Raw genomic sequence first — 22,946 nt, forward strand, 5'->3', positions numbered from 1 at the left:
GTTGACAAGCTCTTTAGTGTAGCTAGTTGTGAGAACTTGCTTGCTTGGTTGGTGTGGCTCTTTAGTTAGCCTTTGAGAGCACACTAACATAGAATAGTTTCATAACTTTTGTGTGAATAGACACTATCTAAACTAGAATTGTGGTAGGTGGCTTGCATTTTAAGTAGGCTAGCGCAACACTTGCTTTGCCTCATAATCATCTAACTTTTTGTTAAGTGTTGTTGTAGAAAATTTTATTAGGCTATTCACCCCCCTCTAGCCATTAGGACCTTTCAAAGGGCACCCTGACCTGAACGTTTTTTGGCTTGGGGCGCTCGGGGGCTCCACTAGGGGGCACTACTACATCTCCATTTTGTTTACTATTGTATGGAGAAATTCCTTCCTACCCTAACGAAGGGGTAGTTCATTCCTTTAATTTACCTTATGTAGCTTTGCTTTAAAAATTCCGACTGATCGCACCCCGCTCTTTCCTATGGTTACGAACAGCTGAGCCTTGCGGGCCATGCCCCGGCTCACAAGGTCACAATCTACGGAACAAATGGGCAGGTACGAGAAAGAAAGAACAAAAAAACAAAATTATGCTAAGGGAAAAACTAAGGAATGAAGGAGAACAAGCTTCCTCGAACGGAGTGACTCCATCGTAGAAAATAAAATACCATTATAACTGTTAAGCACATGAACGTTTTATACGGGGCTTCCCCCACAAACTTAAAACTATCTACTTCCACTAAACTACTACTATTTTTACATGCTACTGGGCTGGCCCGGTGACATCCGACGACGGTGCAACCAATGAAGGCGTGAGCTGCTCACTTCCCGATGGCATGACATCTAGCTCAGCTAAGACTAGGGCAACATTCACCTCCGACCCAGGCTCCTCGCCATCCGAGAGCTCTGCAGCATCCTCTCCACACACGCTTTTGGCTAGGTCTTCACGATGGACGTCCATCACCCGCTCGGTGGAGACTTGGTCTGCCACCGACCGCGCGTATGGCAGCAAGCTCTCCCTGATGGACTGGATGTCCGCCATGCTCATGCCTTCGACATATCCGCTATAGATGGTGGTGAAGTCCAGGTGTGGATGGTGCATCCCCACCACGGTCAGCACCCCCGACGCTCTGTAGAACAGCCCGGACCTGATAAGATCCCAGACCTCCCCTAGGACCTCCGCCAGCTGGACAGCGGGTGCGCTGGTGCTCGGCGCTGACCCAAAGATCTTCAAAATGACGTGCTGGGCAACGTTGTGGATCTGGTCAAGATCCCCCTCAAGAGCATGATGCTCCTCATGGGACTTGGCTAGCTCCTCTGTACGCCAGCCAAGCATCGCCTTGGTTGTCTCCAGGTCCCACTCCAGCACCTCCACTTTTCTGCCTAGCCCTGCGAGAAGAGCAACGAGCTCAGAAACAGGCTGAGGGAAAAGCCAACACAACAAAAAACAAAAAGGGTACGTACCAACATGAGAAGCCTCAAGGGTGGAGAGATCCTCCGCTTGCCAAGCCACCTGCTCGCACAGCTAGGCACTCGCGTCCTCTGTCTCCATCACCCGGCCCCGGAGCATGAGCCCCTCTCGATCCGCCTCCGACCGGGCCCTCCGCTCCACCTCTAGGGCCTTCTCCGCCGACTCTAGGGCAGCGCGCTCTGGATCAAGGGCCGCCAAAGCCTCCTGAAGCACCACCTTGGTGTTCGCCAGGGATGCCCGCAACTCTGCCTCAGGCTCCACCTAGCGGGCCCTTGCCGCCTCGAGCCCTTGCTCGGCCGTAGTTGCCCGCTCCTCCGCACGCTGCCCCTCGGCCCATGCCACGGCCACCCTGACCATCCGGTCCTAGGCCTCATGGCAAGCGGACTCCACCCGACGCTCGAGCTCGACCATCCGGGCGTACTCCGACCGGAGGAAGTGGGACTTGCGGGACGATGTCTTCCTTATTTCCTACAAAAGGCAAGCACGCTAAAAACAACCGACAACGGATGCAAAGGGTAAAGGACAAGCACCAGAAACTCACCTCCGCCGCGAGCTGCATGTCACCCTCAACCAACTACCGGCCAAACAGAGCCCACTTCCGGGCGCTTTCAAGCTTCGTGGTCAGCTTGGTGAGTTCTGATACCGTGATGTGCCCTTGCCCCCCAAAGATGTCCTAGAGCTGACGCTCCTAGGAGTCTCGGAGGATGAACCACGCGTTCGTTGGGTGCTCAGGGCAAGGCCACTTCAGGTCACCCTCTGGCACCTTGTCGGAGGGCCTATCCTCCAACCGTGCCACCGCTAGGTCCCGTGGCGACACCACCGGCCCGCCAGAGCTCCTGGCCACCGCCAGGCCCTGCGACGGCACCAATGGCTCTGCTGTGACATCACCGGCGGGTTGCTGCAACGGCACCGATGGCTCCACCATGACATCACCAGCGGGTTGCCGCAACGGCACCGATGGCTCCGTCGGGACATCCGCCTCATCATTAGACGGGATCTCCACCACCTCATTGGCCTGGGCCGCCGCCGGGCATCCCGACCTCGGCCCGACCACGTCTTCCCCCGGTGCCTTCGGCTCCGACGGCAAGGGCGAGCTGCTCGACCCTCTAACCGGCAAGGCAGGAAGCTCGATATCCCTTGCCTCCGCTGTGAGAGTCACCTCCGACGCCATCGTCGCCATCGGCACTAGGATCGCCGCTAACACCGATGCCACAGCCACCGCCTCATCAACAGCCGAACCGAAGGGCACCATCCCCGGAACAGAAGGTCTTGTCACCGTGACACGCTGCAGAATGGGCTTCCAGGTCTCCTGCACGGTAGTCGGGGCAATACTCATCCCCAGCATCCCTAAGCCACTGACAGAAGGTATGGGTCACTCAAACTCCAACAAAAAGCTCAACCAGCAAAAAACCAAAAGAAAATGGAGAAAGACATACCGGGTGGCGAGCGGCACAACTCTGAAGGCTGACCCCAACCTCGACGCGCCTGCACGTCGAGGACCGCTCTTGGACCACGACTCGCGCTCCTTTACTTCGGTAGGGGGCAAAGTCGTCCCTACCAGCTCCTGCCTGACATGCGGGTCATCCCAACCCCTGGCTCGGGAATCCTCGACCGGAGCAACAAGCGCAGTATCCTCCGACTACGACTCACGCGGCACACGTGCTTCGGTCCGCCCCTTAGATCGCCCGGCATGCTCGACTATGCCCGCAGCAGGCAGGTCCTCCCTCCACCACGAGTCATGCGTTGGCACCAATCCGAGCGACGCGCAGGTATCAGTCCACCCCTCAGCAACCTCTCGCCTTGCTTCGCCACGTCCACGACAGGTGGGGATAGGGTCGGCGACGCTGCCAAGGGACGCGGTGACCACGTCTACTTCGGCGCCTGCTCACCGATGACATATGTGCTCACTATGCGCTTCCTCGACGAGGGATCCACCGCACGATGCGTGGCCCCCAGCTCGTCACCAGCGGACGACGTCGTGGTATCGTGATGCTCCGCCGAGGTCGCAATGACCCCCCTACTCTCCTCCTCGCCGGAGAAGACCATATCATCTAGATCCGTAGGATCATCCGACACAAGTTCAGACTCGACGTTGCTCCTATGTTCCCTAGCCCTCGTGCACTGGACGATCTCCTGCTCCTTCTCCTGCTTCCACAGGATCTCCTTATTCTTTTTCTTCTTCCGAGCCTCGACCGCCTTCTTCTAAGCGGTCTACCAAGCCACACCCTCTGATCCCTTGGGAAGGTGCGGTCGGGACTTATATCTCCCAAGCCCCTATGGAACGAATGAACCTGATCAAAGAAATAGGAAAGAGCAGAGAAGAAGCAAGAAAAAAACAAGGGAATGCACCAATGTGGACGCGATCAAGGCGTTGAGCGATATGGGTTTTCCCGCAACCGTTTCCCTGGGCCTTAGCTGCAGCACCCGACCGACGTGACTCCAGACCTCGTCATCCGGCAACTCCTCCGGCGACACACGATTCGAGTCCGACAGGCCGTCGTACTCCCACATCGGCTGCGTCCTCTCCACCAACGGTGCAATCCGACGGCGGTAGAGGGTATAGAACACCCGCACTCCATCAAGGTCATGCCTCACGAGCTTCCGGAGCTCCTCTTCAATGGCCTCCACCTTGTGCCTCTCCTTATGGCTGCAACCCCACGACCAGCTTTCCCGCTCCTCCAGCCTCCTGTCGGTAAACACTGGGAACGGCGCAGCCTCCAGGTTCCTAATGTAGAACCACTCCTCGTGCCACCCCTAGTTGGAACTACAAGGGGTGTACGTGGGGTATGAACCTATTGTGCTTGGCTTCCTCTGAAGGGTGAAACCCCCCACCGGCGTGACCTCAACCAAGCTCCCTGCCGTTAAGGTCTTCCCAGAGAAGAACCGCCGAAACAAATCCACGTGCGGCTCCATCTTGAGGAAAGCCTCGTAGACGGTGATGAAATCGGCGATATGCAGCACCCCCATCGGATTGAGGTGTTGTAGCTCCAAATCCCACTCATTAAGGAGCCCGCACAGAAACCAGTGCACGGGGTATCCCAGCCCGCGCTCATGAAAGGTAAAGAAGGACACCACCTCACTGGGATGAGGTCACGGGAACTCCTCTCCCCAGGGACCCTCCAGTGCGCCACCTCCTGCGGTGGCAGAAAACCCTTCTCGACGAAAGACTCTAGCACCGATTTCCTCATAGTGGACGACCTCCAGTCCGACATCTTGCTCCGGCTTGCAAAAAGGATCAGTGAGTTCTCCTCTTCTCCCTCGCCCTCTCTCCCTTCCTTTCCTAGAGACCTCCACAGCTCTCAGGGACGCTCTCGACAAGGAGGAAAAAGAAAGGCGGCGGTAGCAGATGACGAACAGGCAAAAGAACGAGGCGAACACCCTCTCTCTTCTCCTACTTAAAGGAAGGGGAGTAGCGGTTAGGAAAGGACGTGCCGATCGAGAAGGCGAAGCGACAGGGTGAGAAACTCTCTCTCTCTCTCTCTTTTCCATTTAATGCAGATGGGATGCCCCCTGACCGACGAGACATACCCAGCGCGATGAAACAGCTCCTGATCACGCGGGACATGACCGAGACATGGCCTGCCACTACCGCACGACCAACCACTACTGCACGTCAGGCATGAAAATTGAAGTGCCACCACACGCGGATGACTCCCCGTCTCCCCAGGCCAGACCTAGAGAGATCCAACAGCAAAATCTCCGCTGGAAGAAATCAGCCGACCTCCTGAGTCGATCGATTCACTCAGGATAAGCACCTGAGATACAGGTCCTGGTCGGACATTTCTAAACTGAAGCTATCCAAACCCCATCTCTCAGGTCACCAAGGTGAGCATGTGTTCATCAAAACAAAACTGTTCACATAAGGGCTAACCCACGATTGACAAGCATAGGTCCTAGTCGGACGTCTTCGACTGGAGCTCTCCGAACCCCGTCACTCCAGTCGTCAAGGCTAGCCCTAGAGAGATCCAACAACAAGATCTCCACCAAGAGAGATCAACCGGCCTCCTGAGTCAATCGATTCACTCAGGATAAGCACCGGGACCCATGTAGGAAGCGAAGGGATGCCCCATGTGGGCCATGCCGACTCCGTCACAAATGACGAGCTCGGGTCCCGGTCGGACATTTTTGACTAAAGCTCTCCGAGCCCTGTCACTCAAAACTATCAAAGGTAAACACTGTAAAACCCCCTCTATTTCTTTATAATCATTTCATACATCCATATGCGCATTTCATACCATACGCCTGAACCCCCCGGACGGTTAGGGCATGAACCACCCGGGGGCTCAGGAACTAAGCATTGCACATGCAGCGAAATGCATCAGAACGCTCCGTGTTGCGCCACGAAGCGGTGGCTTGACTCATTTGATATGAGCAACCAAATAGAGCCAGGGGAGAAAACCGTAGATGAGCACTGTGCGGCCTTTGCTCGGTCTGGCAAACCGGGTCATCTCAACCTTCTCATTCGATCCTGAACCTCTTGCCAAGCCCACATAATCTCCATCGAGGGGAGGCCATTAGGCCACCCGGGTCGGTCTCCGAAATGACCTAGGCATCTGCTGGGCTGCAGGTAAAGGAGTAGTGGAATGCCACAAGAGGCTATGCCGACCCCATCACGAACGACGGACCCAGATTCTGCTCGATCACACCCATTAGCGAACTCACCGAGCTAGTCTTCGAGCCCGAGCGATCAGGATAGGCGATGAAACTCAGCCCCTCCGGTTGTGAGGAACCGAATAGGGTAGCGCAAAATGACTCACACCAACCCCCACGAAGTCCCGACAAGGCTCGGGGGCTCAAATGCCAAGGGACCGCGACTCCGAACTCGCGTCGACAGGATAGGCGACATCTGGCTATGGCTCTTGGGACCGCGAATCCTAAACTCACATCGACAGGATAGGCAACATCTGGCTATGGCTCTTGGGACCACGACTCCTAAACTTGCGTCGACAGGATCGGTGACATCCGGCTACGGCTCTTGGGACCGCGACTCCTAAACTCGCATAACGGCTTCAGACAGCTTCACTGCGCTCCAAAGAAACCTTGGGACCGTGACCCCGAACTCACGTCGATAGGATCGGCGACATCCGACTATGGCTCTTGGGACCGCGACTCCTAAACTCGCGTAACGGCTTCACTAACTGAAACTAACTAAAACTAACACTCTTGATCCACGACGCGCACCGACGCCTAGGTCTGCTCGCAACTCCGCCTCAACCGATCCCACAGTGCGCATCGACGCCAAAAGATCAGTGAGCTCTGGCACAACCAAACCAAACTATCTCCACCCACGGCGCGCACCGACACCAGGGTCCGTTCACGACTTCGACTCACCCGATCCCACGGCATGCAACGACACCGTGGTTAAACAAAATTCTGTCTCAAACTAAAAAACATGCATACACGCCTGCTGAGACAACACCCCCAGCCGGTTCGGCCCGAACTGCCTGGGGCTCGGGGACAAAACAGAAAAACATCCCCCGTTGACAAACTCAGAAGCACCCCCAGCTGGTTCGGCACGAACCGCTCGAGGGCTCGGGGGCTACACCCACGGGTGCGCTCACACACACCCGCTGGCAAGACAAAAATCCCCTAGACGATTCTGCCCGAATCGCCCGGGGGCTCGGGGGCTCCTGTTGGGTTCGTAAACCCGGGGTCCCTCGGGGACCGGCTTCCACGCCAGGGCTCGGCCCAGGAGGATGGCCTTTTTCTTCTGGACCGGCCCAAGAGTCTAAACTCAACAGACCGGAGCACTCGCTTCAGGCCCTGACCGACTTCGGCCCATCTTTTCGACCGGAGCACTAGCTCAGGCTCATGCCAACTCCGAACGGCCTCTCCGATCGGAAGCGCTAGCGTCAGGCCCCGGCCGCCTTCACACATCCTCCACTTGGAAAGCCTGACCCAAGGACCACCTCCGACTCCGACCCCATGTCTCCGGCCAGGGTTCATAGAAAACCCTGCCCATCGCTATTCTCCGACCGGCGCGCCAGAACCGACTGGGGACCATCCGACCGGGGACGCCTACTCGGAAAGAACCAGAAGGCGTATAAAGGAAGGCAAGATGGGGCTCACAAGTCAAACCACGACACCAGGGACCATACCCTATGGAATAGTACTTCACAACCGCCCTGCCACGAATAGCATTGTAGGCGCCAACCTTTACCTCTACAATATTGTAGGCACTGATCAAAAACACCCGTACGGTAAGACACCCCATGTGCCTCTGGGCATCAACAGTATTGTGGGCGCTGGAATTCACCGTACCAAGTGAACGTGATAAAGCCATGCCTCTAGTCGGCAAAGACATCATTTTTGCAGGTACCGATGTCCTCCAGTCTTGAAGAAAGCAGCTCAACCTCCCACATGTACCTGACATTCTGCAGTGACATCAACAATATTGTGGGCGCCCACCATTATCCCATCCCCATCGGCATGGGCAACAAGGCTTAGAAACGTCCGTACTCACTCTCCCTCTCACTTGTAAAGTCATCCCCTTCTTCTATAAAAGGGGATGTGCTCCCTCCAAACACAGGCAGTTAACCCAAGTCGACCTCTTCAAGTTCAGGTTCATTAGATCGATAGCTGGAAACCCCTCAAGCACACGCTAGGACACTTCGTTCATAGCATAGCTCCTGTCGATCTCGGCCCTTCCGACCGGACCGACCGGACACCCCATTTCTCTCTCTCTCTCTCTCTCTCTCTCTCTCTCTCTCTCTCTCTCTCTCTCTCTCTCTCTCATTTGTAACCCCACTATAGATTTCGAGCACCTGGGCTCGGGAATAAAGTCACCGACCGACCCACACTGAACGTAGGGCACGTTTCCTGAACCAGTATAAATCCCGTGTCATTGAGTGCTAGGCCACCTCCGATCACAACGTACAACAAAACTATAAATATTTACTAGTTAGTCACTTTCTGTACCGACACCTAGCTTTGCTCATACCAAGTTTACTAGACACATCTTCTATGGTCATTCTTTGCTTGAGAGGAATATTGCGTAGTAGTTCCAAATCAAGAGGGACTACCTTGCGGCCACATCTACCCTTCTTTTTACTTGCAACCACAACCGGAATGTTTTGAGCAAGTTGGTGAATACATCGCTTCCATAGGCGCTGAACTGACCGAATGTGTAGTCCAAATTGGTCAGCAACAATTCTTGTATCCTTCTTGGCTAGTTTTCCATTCTTGCTTCTAGCCAACAATGCTTGATAAACTTGTTTTCTAACGTCTTCTGTCATTTCTTTTCTTCGATGGTTTGCTTCAATGGAGCAGCATGTTCTAGTAAAAGAAAAAAGAATCACTTGTTAGCCACAGCTTACATTAAAAATAATCAAAAAATTAAAAGAACAAACAGAGAAGAAATTACCAGTCACTGCACCAAATTCATCTAGCGGCAGGTTCAAATCAAATCCTATCAAAATAAGAAGCAATGATATGAGAAACAATTGAGAGGAAGAGACATCATAGTACATGCACAAGAGAAAAAGTAATACTGTTGCCATGCTCCAACGAAGGGTCGTTGAGATCAAACGCAGCGTCGCCGTCGTCATCTTCAGGCTCGTGCAGAGCAAAGCTAGTGTGGCCGTCGTCATCTTCAGGCTCGTGCAGAGCAAAGCCAGCGTCGCCGTCGTCATCTTCAGGGTCGTTGAGATCAAACTCAACGTGGCCGTCGTCGTCTTCGGATACAGGCTTGTTAAGATCGAACATAGGAAATGAATCGGCCATGTGTAGCTAGACTAGAGAAGATGGCTCAGTACATGAACAAGAGAAGAAGTGGCGTGGAGAAGAGAGAAAGCAAGTTGGCACAGTAAATAAGCACTCAGGTGACCCAAACGTCGGTCATGCAGCCATCCACCACCCATCAGCCATCCAAACGAGCGCGCAGGCAAAAACACGCCATGGTACGAGCGCCACAGCAAATAATTTGGAAAACGAGCGCCATGCAGGCTCCCCTCCGTGCGCCATGCAGTCCAGGCCGAAAAAAATCGAATCTGAGCATGCGCCATGCATGGCAAAAACAGTGCCATGCAAAATGAAGACGGCAGAAAAAAAGTGCGGCGGCCAGGAGTCAAACTCGACTGGCCAGAGCCCAGCCTCAATGCGCTAGCCATATGAGTTGGGAAGTTTTCTCGTATAGAATGCACCCGTAGCCCTATTTAATAGGGGCGGACAGGGAAAAGTACCCACTAATTAATTATTTCTTGGTATGCACAATCATGTCCTAAACGACCTCTAATACGAGTACGGAGGGAGTACCTGGCTTTGCTACAGTTGATTGGTGGTTAAGGGCTGGGGACAGAAGGGTAATCAATAAATGAAACTTTAAGAACTCTTGGACTCAATTTATTGTTAGTATCATTCTTTGGTTGATTCGTTATCAAGAGAGTGGGAGCCGTTGGAGTTATTGGCTCGCATTACTACCCAACAGGCCTCTCGACTGGACCCGAATTTTGGTCTGTAGTACTACACAGTACCCTGTGTCTCAGTTTTAGGCCCTGTTTAGTTCCAAAAATTTTTGGCTTTTGGCTACTGTAGTATTTTCGTTTTTATTTGGTAAAAATTGTCCAATTATGAACTAATTAGGCTTAAAAGATTCGTCTCACGATTTCTCGGCTAACTGTGCAATTAGTTTTTTTTCGTCTACATTTAGTACTCCATGCATGTGCCGCAAGATTTGACGTGACGGGTACTATACAAAAAAATTTGGTTTTTGGCTTCAACTTAACGGGGCCTTATTATTTATTATTATAAGCATCTACAGCACGTTTCTGACATAACAGTGCTAAGGCTATCTGCATTCGTTCGCCTCTATTTACATCTCTAAAAAGGAATATTCTATCATAGTCATCGAGATTCTATACTCTATACTCATTTCTTCTATACCCATGTTATCTCTATCCCATACTCTATATCCATTTTTCCATATTTTATTCTCCTCTCTCTCCCTTTCTCTCTCACCGACTCTCTCTCTCCCCGCTACAGTCCATTTAGCATGCGCACAGTGGTCCTCCAGAGTAGCGTTCGACTAGCCGGCCGATTGCTCAGTGCACGGTTTCCAGGCGAGCGGTGCGGGCTTTAGCGGTGCGGCCGCGTAGCGCATGCTTTAGAGACGAGCGGTGCGGACAGCCTAAAGCATTTCCTGTTTTGCAGGGACAAGACAAATCAGGCCAGCTGGCAGAATCGTCTCGTATATAGACACATTTGTCATATATGTGAGTCATCACTGCTCAACGATAACCAAATCCTTGTAATTTTTGTTTTACGTGTTTAAGAAAGACCGTGCCAGTTAGACAGTCAAGGTTGAGGTGCCAAGTACTCAACAATAATCAAATCGAGTCCCACATGCGCATCAACAAGTTTTTCTCTCTTTTTCTGAAGAGTGGACCTCAAGGTGATGCTTAGTTTATTTAGCCCTAAAACAGAGGTAGAATACAAAGAATTACAAAACCAAAACTGTAATCATATACAGTACATTATACATCTCTCCCCAACACTGAACCATCCAATAATAATTGAATGCAACTCATATGTATGTATATTATTCTGAAGGTCTGACTGAACCATGGGTGTTCAGCTCATGCATCACTGATACTACTAACTACGCTGCTGGACCATGGAACCTCTATAGCTAGTAGTGCTTATGGGGCTTAGGGCGGAAGATGCTGATGCCCCTGTCGTTCACGTCCTGAACCGGCCTCGCGTTCTTCTCCATGCCCTGAAAAAGCAGGTAAACACACGCGAGACAAAAATTTGGTCAGGCTGAGAGGAAAAAAAAAACAAACTAACTAACTAAACCAGCTGCCTTCTAGAATCCAGATACATCCTGATGGTCAAACTTTTGGAAAGTAGGTAGCGGCAATGTGGACTTACGTCGTGCACGGCTTCCCTGAGAAGCTCCAGCTGGTGCTTGGACACGGTGCGGACCTGCACAGAACACTCGGAAACCTCAGCAAGAATGCTACAAAAATCTCAGCGAAATCGATCATCACCAACCGCACACGCCGACCAACACAGGAGCATACATCTTGACTTGTTTTAACACGGTTGGTGCATCGGTCAGCACTAGTCACGATCGAATAATGTCATGGTGCATGATCTCCGTAGCAGTAAAGGAAAGCTTAATTTGGGAAATGCGAAGTCTACCCTCTTGACGACGGTCCAGATGACCCCCTCGGTGCAGGGCGGCGTGGTGAGGGAGCCCATGTAGCGGTAGTAGACGCTGGCCCTGCCGCGCGCGCGCCGCGGGTCCACCACGCCGACGGGCTCCTCCCTGTCCTTCCTGTCGGCGATCCGGTGGATGGACGGCTCCAGCGCTTGCAGGAACGGGTCCTCGCCGCCGATCTCGTAGAGGATGCCGATCACCGCCGTCTTGTTCTCCAAGGTCTGGTGCACCAGGTGCAGCTCCATGTCGTACCTGCGATGCGAGCGCACGCGAACGGACATCTCGAAGCCGTTACTACCGCCGCTTAATTGCTTGCTTGCTTGTTAGCGACATTTAATAAAGCAAGTAGTAGTAATACAGTAATTAGGTGGTCCACGTCAACGCTTTAGTAGCTCGAATACGACGACGACGGACGACGAGTCTCACCTGCGGCCGTCGACGGTGTGCTCGGTGGGCGAGTGCCAGTGCATCTGCTTCAGGTAGTACGCCGTGCCGTTGATCACCAGGCTGCCAGCGTCGCCCTTGAACCTCACCTGCAATCAATCAATCAATCAATCACTCAGCCGGACATCAACCATCAATGATCCTAGCACCACCAGCAAACTACTAACGCCTTGCTGTCAGAACACATACCATGATGTCGTGGCCGCGGTTGACGATGGAGGCCTCGGCGGGGCGGTAGGAGTGGGTGAGGTAGCCGAGGGAGCGCACCAGCGAGACGCGCTCGTGGGAGAGGTCGATCGGGGACTGCATCCGCCCCGCGCTGCAGTTGGCCCACTCCGCCTTGATGTGGCCCCAGTACTCCGGCCCGTTCTCGTCGCCGACCACGTAGCTGAACTCCTCCTCGTGCTCGGTTTCCTCCTGGCCTCTGGCGGCAGGGACGGCGGCGGAGAGAACGAGGGCCGCCGCGAGGAGCGCCGCGGCGGCGGTGAGGCAGCGGAGATGGTGAGCTGGACCCATGCTCTTCTTCTCTGTCTGTAGCCTCGCCTCTCTGTGCGCGCCGGTTGGTGTTTTTGGCCGTTGAGCTGATCTGGGAAGAAGAGGCGCTCCCCGCATCGAATATATACGTAACAGAGAGGACGCTGTGGGCCAGGGAGGCAGCGTGGACTAGTCTTCCGAATATATTATTACGGACCAGCAAGCAACTAGCTAGCGTGTGTTCAAATGCGCACGCGTCGGCAAAAACTACCGTGTTGCCGGTTCCTAGTTGGTGGCGTCTGAAAATTTCTTACTACTCCATGTCTGTCTCGGGCGCGTCACGGAGTACGGAAGCGAAAGACGCTCTACCTGCACCTTCTGACTTTCTGCAGCATTGCATTTAGGCCTCCATATAATAGTTGAACACCCGTGCGAAGTATTAAATATAGATTAAAAAATAGCTAATTATATAGTTTACGACTAATTTACTAGACGAATCTTTTAAACAGGATTAGTCCATAATTTGACAATGTGGTGCTACAGTAACATATTTGCTAATGACGGCTTAATAAATTCGTCTCACGAATTACTGACGGATTCTGTAATTTTTTTTTATTAGTATCTGAATATCCCATGCAATATTCCATGTGACATCCGATGTAGCACCACAAAACTTTACATCCTAAATTTAAACGAGGCCTTGGACCATTTTTTTTATTCTGCGCATGCCACATGGTGTTGTACCGAGTAAAGACCACAGGCGCGGCGTTCTATCATCTCTGAACCGATCAAACAGTCAAATTGTACTAGAGAGATCTGTGCTCCAACTAGGGACCTGTGATATACTTTGACGGCGTGAGTGTGGATTTCATGAGCCTTCTTTACGACGTACATATCTCACTGCTAGATGTTTGGTTCAACACCGGGTTGTTGAAAGCCTCAGCCGTTTGGTCGATCTGACTTACCATTGACGTTAGGGTGGCATCTTGTCCTATGCTTGCAAAATATTTTCAGATTTTTTTGTGGATATTACAGACACGCATCGGAGCATGCATGCCTACCCTGCTCGCCCTGCTATTGCTTGCTCGTGCCCTATTGCAGCTCGTTTGCGCCGTGCTGCTCGCCCATGCTATATGTTGTGCGTCCGCGTCTGCTCACCCTGCTACGCCCCGCGGCGCTCGCCCGCCCCGTGGGGACCGCTTGTGTCTCATAAAACACTTGCAACATGGAGGATTTGTTGTAACATACGTCTAAAACAAATGAAACATTTGGAACATATGCTTACAACATATGTGTAGCCACTGCAACATATACAATATTTATATAAAACAATTGCAACATATGTCTGAAACACACAATTGCAACATGCTTCTGAAACACTTAAAAAACATTTGCAAACATACGCAACACCCAGATAAAACATATGCAACAAATATCTAAAACATATACAACATCCAAATAAACACACTTGCAACATACGTCCAAAAACACTGATGAAACATTGGTAACACACCATTGCAACATATGTGTACAACCATTGCAACATATGCAACATCCCGATCTACTTTTGCGTACTTGCAATATAACTCTGAAAACATCTAAAACACTTGAAACATACACTTGCAACATGCGCTTGCAACAAAATTTGACAGTCGGGCAGGCGGAGCACTGTACAGCGAGATCCGGCTATGTGGTCGCAGTGGAGAAAGAGGATGACAGTGCGCGGGAAGCTGCGCGGCCTCGGGTGAGCGGTGGCGCTGCCCCGAAGATAGGGGCGCACGCGGTGCCCCCAGCGAGCGGTGGAGCCGATAACGGCAGTCAGGTGGGTGCGACCTCGCGCGGCGAGGTGGCAGCGGCTTTGTGGTCCGGGGGGAGCACGCCACGGCGGTGCGGACATGGCGGCGGTGTAAGGGAAGGACCGCAGGAGGCGCGGTGGAGAGGAAGGCGTGAGGGAGGTGCGGCGGAGCACGGTCGCGAAGCGTAGTATCATCGTGAGCTTTTTTTTAATCTGCGGCGACTGAAGGGGAGCAGAGGGAGCGGATAGGAACGGATAGGATAGATAGCCTTCTGGACGTCAGATCCACTAACAGGGGCGTCCTGCGTGGAGCCGCGGACACACGTCTAATTCTTAGCATTACCGAAAAATGTTCTCTGAGTTTCGTCTCATTGTGTCTCACTCGTCAGTATAGAAATAATTTCTATTGACGGTACTTTTTCTATTTTCACTTGTGGTTTTTTTAACCAGCAGTGAAGATAATCCATTTCTGTTGTAAAAGAAATATATCGGTCAGTTTTCACTGGCAGCAACTTTGCATGGCCCGTTCACTTGCGGTTTTTTTTGAACCAGCAGTGAAGATAATGCATTTTTGTTGTCGTAAAAGAAATATATCCATTAGTTTTCACTGGCAGCAATTTGCATGACCCGCCTACATAAATTGGTTTTCACTATCGTACAGATTATGCCAGCCACCTGTAAATTTCTATTAGCATTGGCGGCAAGTTAACATCATCTGCATGTGGTAATTGTTTGCATAGAAAAAATGAGTACCGTGCGGATGTAAAAGTACTGCTCAAAACCTCAGAAGTAGATCATCCAAGGTTTAGTAGCCATATTCATCATTCATCCACAAAGAACACGCACGTTTCCTTCACCAAGAATGCACTCAGTAATCATATTGAAGAATCTTAAGAATCAACAAAAAATAATTGAGCAACCAGATCTCAAAAACCTCTACAACTAGCACACACCACTGCAACAAGATCTTAAAATGTCAAGAATCACGAACGAATGGCACAAGTGACGAGCGGAGGATGGACAAGAGTGCCAAAGGGAGGACGAAGCTGCACTATCATTGGAGCGTCGTGTAATTAAGAAAAATGGCACCCAGCAAGGTTCCTTGGTGATTTTGGTCATTGAGTGATAACGTGATCACTGGACTAATGTTTCCTCTTAATTTTAATGTTAGTCAAAAAAAACTTTGTCTTTCAATCTCTACTTGATGAATGTATTGACCATCACCAAAGCTCATAGAAGAAATTTGAAAGAAAAATGTTATCATTCAAGTGCCTAAAAGTTAAGTAAAAGCAAACACAAGGCTACCTAATATGAGAAAGGATCATGAAAGTTCTAATAAAAAATCTCGTTCCCAAATAATGTGCAATGGATAAACACAATTCAAGCGTAAAATACGAGACACAAAAGCTTCATGCAACCCAAAAGGCACTCAAAGTTATTTCATCATTTGTCACTCATCACAAGCAAACAAATGTCCTTATCAACTTGGTTTTCACTCTCCCCGTTAAGGTAACCTTACACTATCTCTCCATTAAGACATCTTAGGTTTCACATTCTCCCCCTTGATGAGCGTGTTGACAACATCCATGCAGATAGAAATGGTTTGAAAGACAAAAACCGAAAATTTCATCCAAGTGATAAAAATCTATGTAGAAAGCAATGATCATAGTTACTTGGGATGAGAAGAACCATAAGAGCCAAGAAGAGAGACCAATTAGACAAAATCTCATTCAAGTTATCACAAACCACTAAAAGGTAAATATTAAGGTCAGTTGGCATGAGAAGAATCACAAGGCCAAACCCCATTTGTCAAAATATCCCCTTACTTTTGATGACCTACAAGCACAAGTAAAAATAACTACCAAGGAACAATACACAAAGGGACACAAAAGGAATTCATGTAGAATTGTTAGCATAGCAGCCACTATCCATGCCATTGTTTGCCTTGGCCAGCATACGCCAGCGCCACCTACGCTTGGGGTCAGCATCACTGCTGCCATGACAGACAGAAGAGAGAGCATCGGTGGTAGAATGATTTTATTTGTGTTGAGCGAGTTAGCAAGGAACTTAGTTTAGTTTTTAGTTGACCTAATTCAATCCGCGCTCTGTTGGGTCCGTCATTCCTTGCAATATGTATCAATATTTGGCCTGATGCGAAGGATAGATAAGTGACCGATCACTATTGTGTTTTTTCATGTAATGGCAGTTTAGTATTCAAGTCAAATTGATTCCCACATCAACATGGAAAAAACAAATTTTTATGAACATGCCTAATGCCCATGAAAGTGGACATGAATAAGCATTTTTATTTACTCATATAACAAAGGAACTTAAATAGACAGAATTACAAATAGAATATCAACCATACAAGCTATCGAATTTGTAAATTTAATTTCACTCGAACTGAATCATGTCACTAACGTGTCCTACTGGTGCCCCCATGTCGAGCCCATATGTACACATCACTAATATGAGGCTAGCTAGAAACTGGCCCTAATAATGCTTATCATCGGGCTTAGGACGGAAGATGCTGATGTGTCTGTTGTTCGCCTCCTGAAGCGGCCTCGCATTGTTCTCCATGTCCTGCAGCAGGTAAAAAACACGCAAAGAAGAGATTTGGTCAGGCCGACAAAAACCAAAACCAGCGTACACACTATACGTTCATATTGCTTTTGGTTCCAGCCATGTTTGAGTTTGAACAACAGGTACGGGGACGTGCAGTGGCAGCGACATATTTACTTTCCACTCCAGTAGAAAAACAGAGGCAAAAGTACGAGCAAACTCATAACGCGTGTGGAAATTAACAAGCAGTTAGCGAGACCGATGGACTTACGTCGTGCACGGCTTCCCTGAGAAGCTCCAACTGGTACTTGGACACGGTGCGAACCTGCAGAAAATAGACAAAAACGCTTGAAAAGCAGTTGGAACCAGTACTAAAAAATTGCTCAGCAAACCCAAGCCAAGCCGACAGAAAAGAATATAGTGTATAGGAGTGATATACAAATATGCATCATATGATCGTGACGCGACCAGCCAACCAACTAACGCGAGTGTGTGTAATCATACACGAGCCCTTGATCAAATGATGAGTGATGCGCCGATGCAAAAGCGTACCCTCTTGACGATGGTCCAGATGACCCCCTCGGTGCAGGGCGGCGCGGTGAGGGAGCCCATGTAGCGGTAGTAGACACTGGCGCTGCCGCGCGCACGCCGCGGGTCGACCAAGCCGACGCGCTCCTCCCTGTCCCGCACGTCCGCGATCCGCCGGATGAAGGGCTCCAAGTGGCGGAGGAACGCGTCGTCGTGGCGACCGACCTCGTAGAGGACGGCGATCACGGCGGCCTTGTTCGCGGCGCTCTCGTGCACCAGGTGCAGCTCCATGTCGTGCCTGCGGCCGTCGACGGTGTGCTCGGCCGGCGAGTGCCAGTGCAGCTGCTTCAGGTGGTACGCCGTGCCGTTGATCACCAGGCTCCCGGCGTCGCCCTCGAACCTCACCATGATGTCGTGGCCGCGGTTGACGATGGAGGCCTCGGCAGGGCGGTAGGAGTGGTGGAGGTAGCCGAGGGAGCGCACCAGCGAGACGCGCTCGTGGGAGAGGTCGATGGGGGACTGCATTCGCCCCGTGCCGCACGCCGTCCACTCCTTCTTGATGCTGCCCCAGTGCTCCGGCCCGTGCTCGTCGCCGGGGATGTAGCTGAACTCCTCCTCATGCTCGGTTTCTAAATGCGCTCTGGCGGCTGGCACGGCGGCGGAGAGCAGGAGGGCGGCAGCGAGGAGCGCCGCGACGGCGAGGCGGAGGTGGCGGCGAGCTGGAGACATGTCTGCCTGTGCTGTGCTGCGGGGTGGGCGACTGGGCGTCTAGCTAGTTTGCTGTCTTTGGTCGTTGTGCTAGGTGATCTGGTACAGGGGTCTGGCATGGGGTGCTTATATATAGTAACTACGGGAGTTCTCTCAGTCGAAGGAATGAGGCCGGAGTCAGAATGGACCGCGTCAACACAGGTTGCCGCGCGCCTGCCACGGCGGCCCGATCATGTCGACCGGGCCGGAAGAGAAAACAGCAAACAAAGAAACCCACCTGCCATGAGCGAGGACGAGAGCACGTACGTACGCAGTACATATGCCGCCACCCGCCGGAGAAATAAACAATGGCCTGATGATGACGGCGTCGATATGCATTTCTCAGCTAGCGCGTGCCTTCGTTGCAGAGTACGGAGATGACTGGAAGGCGTTACACTTACACGTGCACCGAGTCGTCTCGAGACGCCCTCAAGCATATCTGCACGTGTTCGGGGCTGCGCTTGATCGACAGAGCACTACTTCTGATCTGGTCGATCCGTGGATCCGGCAAATTAGGTAACTTGTCAAACTTGAACCACTGCTCGTGCTCGGTACGCATGCCTTGTCCTTGAACTGATCTTCTTCATCTATGGTCGCGCGACGCACGGAGTGCGTGACCCACACATCCACGCTCGCGCTCGCGCCCACACCCTCTAATGCGCCGGAGAGGAAGAAGAAAGTGGCTAGGGTCTCGCGCCCACACCCTCTAATGCGCCAGAGAGGAAGAAGAAAGTGGCTAGGGTTCTGGCGAGGAGGTCACTGGCGTCAGAGACGACGAGCTCGCCGGTGTTAGGGTTTCAAGGTAAGAAAATCTCCAAAAGAACATAGTGCACCTAGATATATTACTGTGTTTAGTAATATATAATATGTCAAAAAAGTTAGAATCGTTTTGTTGGGGCACGATTATGAGTCGCAGAGGCTCCAAGGCCCGCAGTGGCGTTAATAACTAACGATTAACAAAGTTCTGTGAGCGTTGTGTAGGGAAAAAGGATGGGAACCTCCGCCCAGTCCGCCGCCCCGGGCGAAGGTCCGGAAGCCACAACGAAGGCGCTCGAATGCGGCCGAAGGTGAAGGCTCTGGCGATGCAGGCGGAGGCTACGGTCCAGGCATCGGTGCGAAGGTCCTAGCGAAGGCACCTCAGGAGGAGGTTCTAGGAGCCAGGGAAGCTCCCGCGAGGCGGCGGTGCTGGGCCGTGGGCCACAGATGGACTCACGGTAGCGGCCCAATAAGCAAAGGGATATACCCAAACTACCCCGGGCGGTTTGTATTAATACAGGGATATACCAGGAATGTACCATGGCCGTCCAGGGTAGAGTTGTAATACGGCGCATTAGTAAATAGTGCCCTATAAAAAGGGAGAACAAACCTGTAAGAGAGTGAGGTGGATGAATACATTTATGAAATCCTAATTGAGCTTGGGCCCACCTTCTACTCCTCATACCTTTGCCCAGGACATCCGGCTGGGCAAAGGTCTTCCGTGTCCTACCTACTGGAAACCTCGATTTTTCAACATTGGCACCCACTACGTGTTGGCCAAGCAAAACCCACGATGGCAAAAAAGAGAGCAGCCTCTGCCAGGACTTCCATGGAGCCCTCGACGAGGGGACGGCCTAGGCGTAGCGCCCACAACACTTATGCTAGTGCCCCAGAAGACCAAGTGGTAGAAGAGCCCACGGTCGAAGATCAGCCTTCGGTAGGCAAAGATCAGCCAGCCTCAGACCCCACCCTCGAGCAGGTGCTCCAACAACTACAAGCTCAGCACACAGCAGGAAAGAGATAGGTTGGCGTCAACCTTCGCTACAAACCAGAGGACAGCCTAGACATCATTACAGGTAGCGGAGATCAGGCAACAGTTGGCCGTCCTGCAGGCGGAAATACAAAGCATGCAGTAAAGCCGCCCCAATCCAACACATCCAACCAGCTTCACTCAGCAAATCAAAAACATCCCAATCCTTCGCCAGGTATGGCCGTCCAACCAACCTTTGGCACACCTTTCAACTCATCATCTGCTCAAAGAACCATAGATTCAAGATCCCCATTATATGAGGGAATCCAAACCTCTCCTTGGCCACTATCTTACAAGCCCATTACCCTACCCAAATTTAAAAGAAGGTCTGACCCGCACCAGTTCGTCATGAGTTTTGAGGCAGCCGTAGCCTCCACAGGAGGGAATGACACAGTCTTGGCCAAGTCATTTGTTATTGCAGACGAAGGGGATGCACTGGCATGGTACTCAATGTTAAGGCCAAGTTCAGTATATTCATGGGAGGACCTCCACGACAAGATTATTGCTAATTTCAAAGGATTTACCGTCGAATCTTTAATGTTGATGGACTTATTTCAGGGCAAACAAAATCAAGGTGAAGCACTGAGGGACTATTTTTAGAGATTCGTGCAGCTTAAAGCGAAGGCACCAAATGTCCTAGAGAATGTGGCAATCGATACCGCAATCAAAGGTCTCCGCATTGGAGCCTTCGCAGCTCACCTATCTTGGGAGAAGCCAAGCACCATTGAAGAACTGTACAGAGAGTTTGAGAAGTATTACAAGTCAGACAATGACCTTCGCAGAAGGCTAGAAGAGCAAAATCAGAGCAAACAGTACCAAGGGAACAAGAGGAATATAGAAAAGGGCAGCAGAGGCCAAAGCCAGTCATAGCCCCAACAACCATTAGATCAACAAGTTTTCAACATTGAGCAGCAAGGGAATAGCCAGCAAGGGCAGTAGATACCGGAGGAAGACACAAACAAAGCACCACAAAAGCAGTACGATGCAAGAAATATAATCAAAGGAAGAACTGGAACAAAAACCAAGAACCAAGACAGCAAAGGCAATATTGTTTCTTTAATGGAGAAAACAAAGGGCATATCACTAAAGATTGTTCAGATGCAAAGGAAACTCAAGAGAGGATAAAAAGCAGGGCACATCCTCAACCTCTGCCACAACAACCCGCCAGGAATGTCAACCATACCTTCGTTGTGCCTCCGCAGTAGCCATATTGTCCAATCTATGGCGACCAAGCACCCAGTTGCAAGGGCAACCAAGTAATCAGCGAGCAGAAGCCAACCATACCTACATAAACCCAAGGCCTCTGCACATAATATTCATCGAAACATGCCAGCTAGCTCAAGTGCACAATAGACAACTCAAAGCACCTCCGCCACCACTTCCACCACTGCTAGATGCCCCCGAAAATGAGCCCAATCTAGAAAATCAGCTCAATCCACATACACCACTACCCACCATTGGCATGATACTACCAATAGTCAGAGGCTCTTCAATGGAATTCTAGACAAAGAAATAGAAGAAAGATCAACTCAGGTTTGTTAACAACATAGCAGTATAGGGTCCAATACACTACACAGATTGGTCAAAGACACCTCTCACATTCTCAGAACAAGACCTCCAGTTAGAGAGCTACCCCCATGCTGACGCTATGGTAATCAAAGCCAATATAGCAGGCTAAGAAATCAGCAGGGTTCTCATAGACTCTGGGAGCTCCACAGATATCATCTTTGTTAATGCCATCGATCAGATGGAACTAAGTAGAAATCAGTTGTAGCCTTCGGATTCACCACTGATAGGTTTTGGAGGAAAGAGAATCAATGGATTGGGAAAAATATCCTTGCTAGTTTCTTTCAGAGGCCAGGAAAATGCCAGGATAGAATACGCGACCTTCGACGTTGTAGACCTTTACTACCACTACAATGCCATATTCGGCAGGGGGTTTGCAAACAAGTTCAATATAGCCATTCATATGGGCTATTTATGTATGAAAATGCCAACTTTGCATGGCACCATCATAGTGCGTGAAAGTCAGAAGGAAACGAGAAACATAGAAAGAGCCATCTACAAATCGTAGCGCAACATCAATTCTATCGAAGCAGCTAGAAGCAACTCGCTGGAGCCTTCGGACATGCCAAAGGGTGAAACAGATCTCAAAGATCAAGAAGAAACAAAGTTAGTCCCATTGGAAGATGCAGTCCTAGATAGAAAGGTCACCATCAGAGGCAACCTGTCGAAAGAAGAAGAAACATAACTCATAGAAACTTTAGCCAAGAACAAAGACATCTTCACCTGGTCAGCCTTTGACTTGAAAGGAGTTAGCAGGGATATTATAAAACAATCCCTTGACATTAACCCCAAAATAAAGCCAAGAAAGCAGCGTCAAAGGAAAATATCGGAGGATAGAATCTTTGCAACGAAGGCCGAGGTACAGAGGCTATTAGATGCAAACGTCATCAGAGAAGTCAAGTACTTAGAATGGTTGGCAAATGTAGTGCTAGTACCAAAGAAAAATGGAAAGATGAAAATGTGCATAGACTTCGCAGACCTAAACAAAGCATGCAAGAAAGACCCATTTCTGCTACCATGGATAGATGCCTCCGTCGATAAGGCGACCGGATGCAAGCGCTTCTCTCTCCTAGACTATTTTTTAGGATATCACTAGATCTGGTTCAACAAAGAAGATGAGGTGAAAACAAGTTTCACTACCCCCTTTGGAACTTATTGCTACACCAGAATGCTCGAAGGACTAAAGAATGCAAGCTCAACCTTCGCTAGAATGACGAAGGCAGTCCTTGGCCCACAGCTGCAGAAAAACATCAGAGCTTATGTTGATGACATTGTGATAATGAGCAAAAATGAAGAAGATCGCATAGCAGATTTAAAGAAAACATTCGCCAACCTCAGGGAAGCAGGCCTACAACTGAACCTAGAAAAGTGCATTTTTGGCTTTAGCAGAGGCAAGATGCTTGGGTACATCATAGGACCCAAAGGC

The 22,946-nt window shown here is 50.7% G+C and overlaps 2 protein-coding genes across 2 annotated transcripts; both read right to left on the reverse strand.

The window, feature by feature from the left end:
- Positions 1 to 10,836: 10,836 nt before the first annotated feature.
- Positions 10,837 to 12,668, reverse strand: LOC136501165 (alpha carbonic anhydrase 7-like). Its single transcript, XM_066496656.1, has 5 exons — positions 12,252 to 12,668; positions 12,045 to 12,151; positions 11,600 to 11,870; positions 11,327 to 11,380; positions 10,837 to 11,171 (listed from the first exon to the last, which is right to left on the reverse strand). The coding sequence occupies exons 1-5, from the start codon at positions 12,576 to 12,578 to the stop codon at positions 11,085 to 11,087; spliced, it is 846 nt and encodes a 281-aa protein (XP_066352753.1). The 5' UTR covers positions 12,579 to 12,668; the 3' UTR covers positions 10,837 to 11,084.
- A 3,994-nt stretch (positions 12,669 to 16,662) lies between these two features.
- On the reverse strand, positions 16,663 to 18,204 carry LOC136501906 (alpha carbonic anhydrase 7-like). The gene is made up of 3 exons (XM_066497427.1): positions 17,446 to 18,204; positions 17,165 to 17,218; positions 16,663 to 16,914 (listed from the first exon to the last, which is right to left on the reverse strand). The coding sequence occupies exons 1-3, from the start codon at positions 18,148 to 18,150 to the stop codon at positions 16,825 to 16,827; spliced, it is 849 nt and encodes a 282-aa protein (XP_066353524.1). The 5' UTR covers positions 18,151 to 18,204; the 3' UTR covers positions 16,663 to 16,824.
- Positions 18,205 to 22,946: the final 4,742 nt, after the last annotated feature.

The sequence above is a fragment of the Miscanthus floridulus genome, chromosome 13, assembly GCF_019320115.1.
Source record: "Miscanthus floridulus cultivar M001 chromosome 13, ASM1932011v1, whole genome shotgun sequence".
Lineage (NCBI taxonomy): Eukaryota > Viridiplantae > Streptophyta > Magnoliopsida > Poales > Poaceae > Miscanthus > Miscanthus floridulus.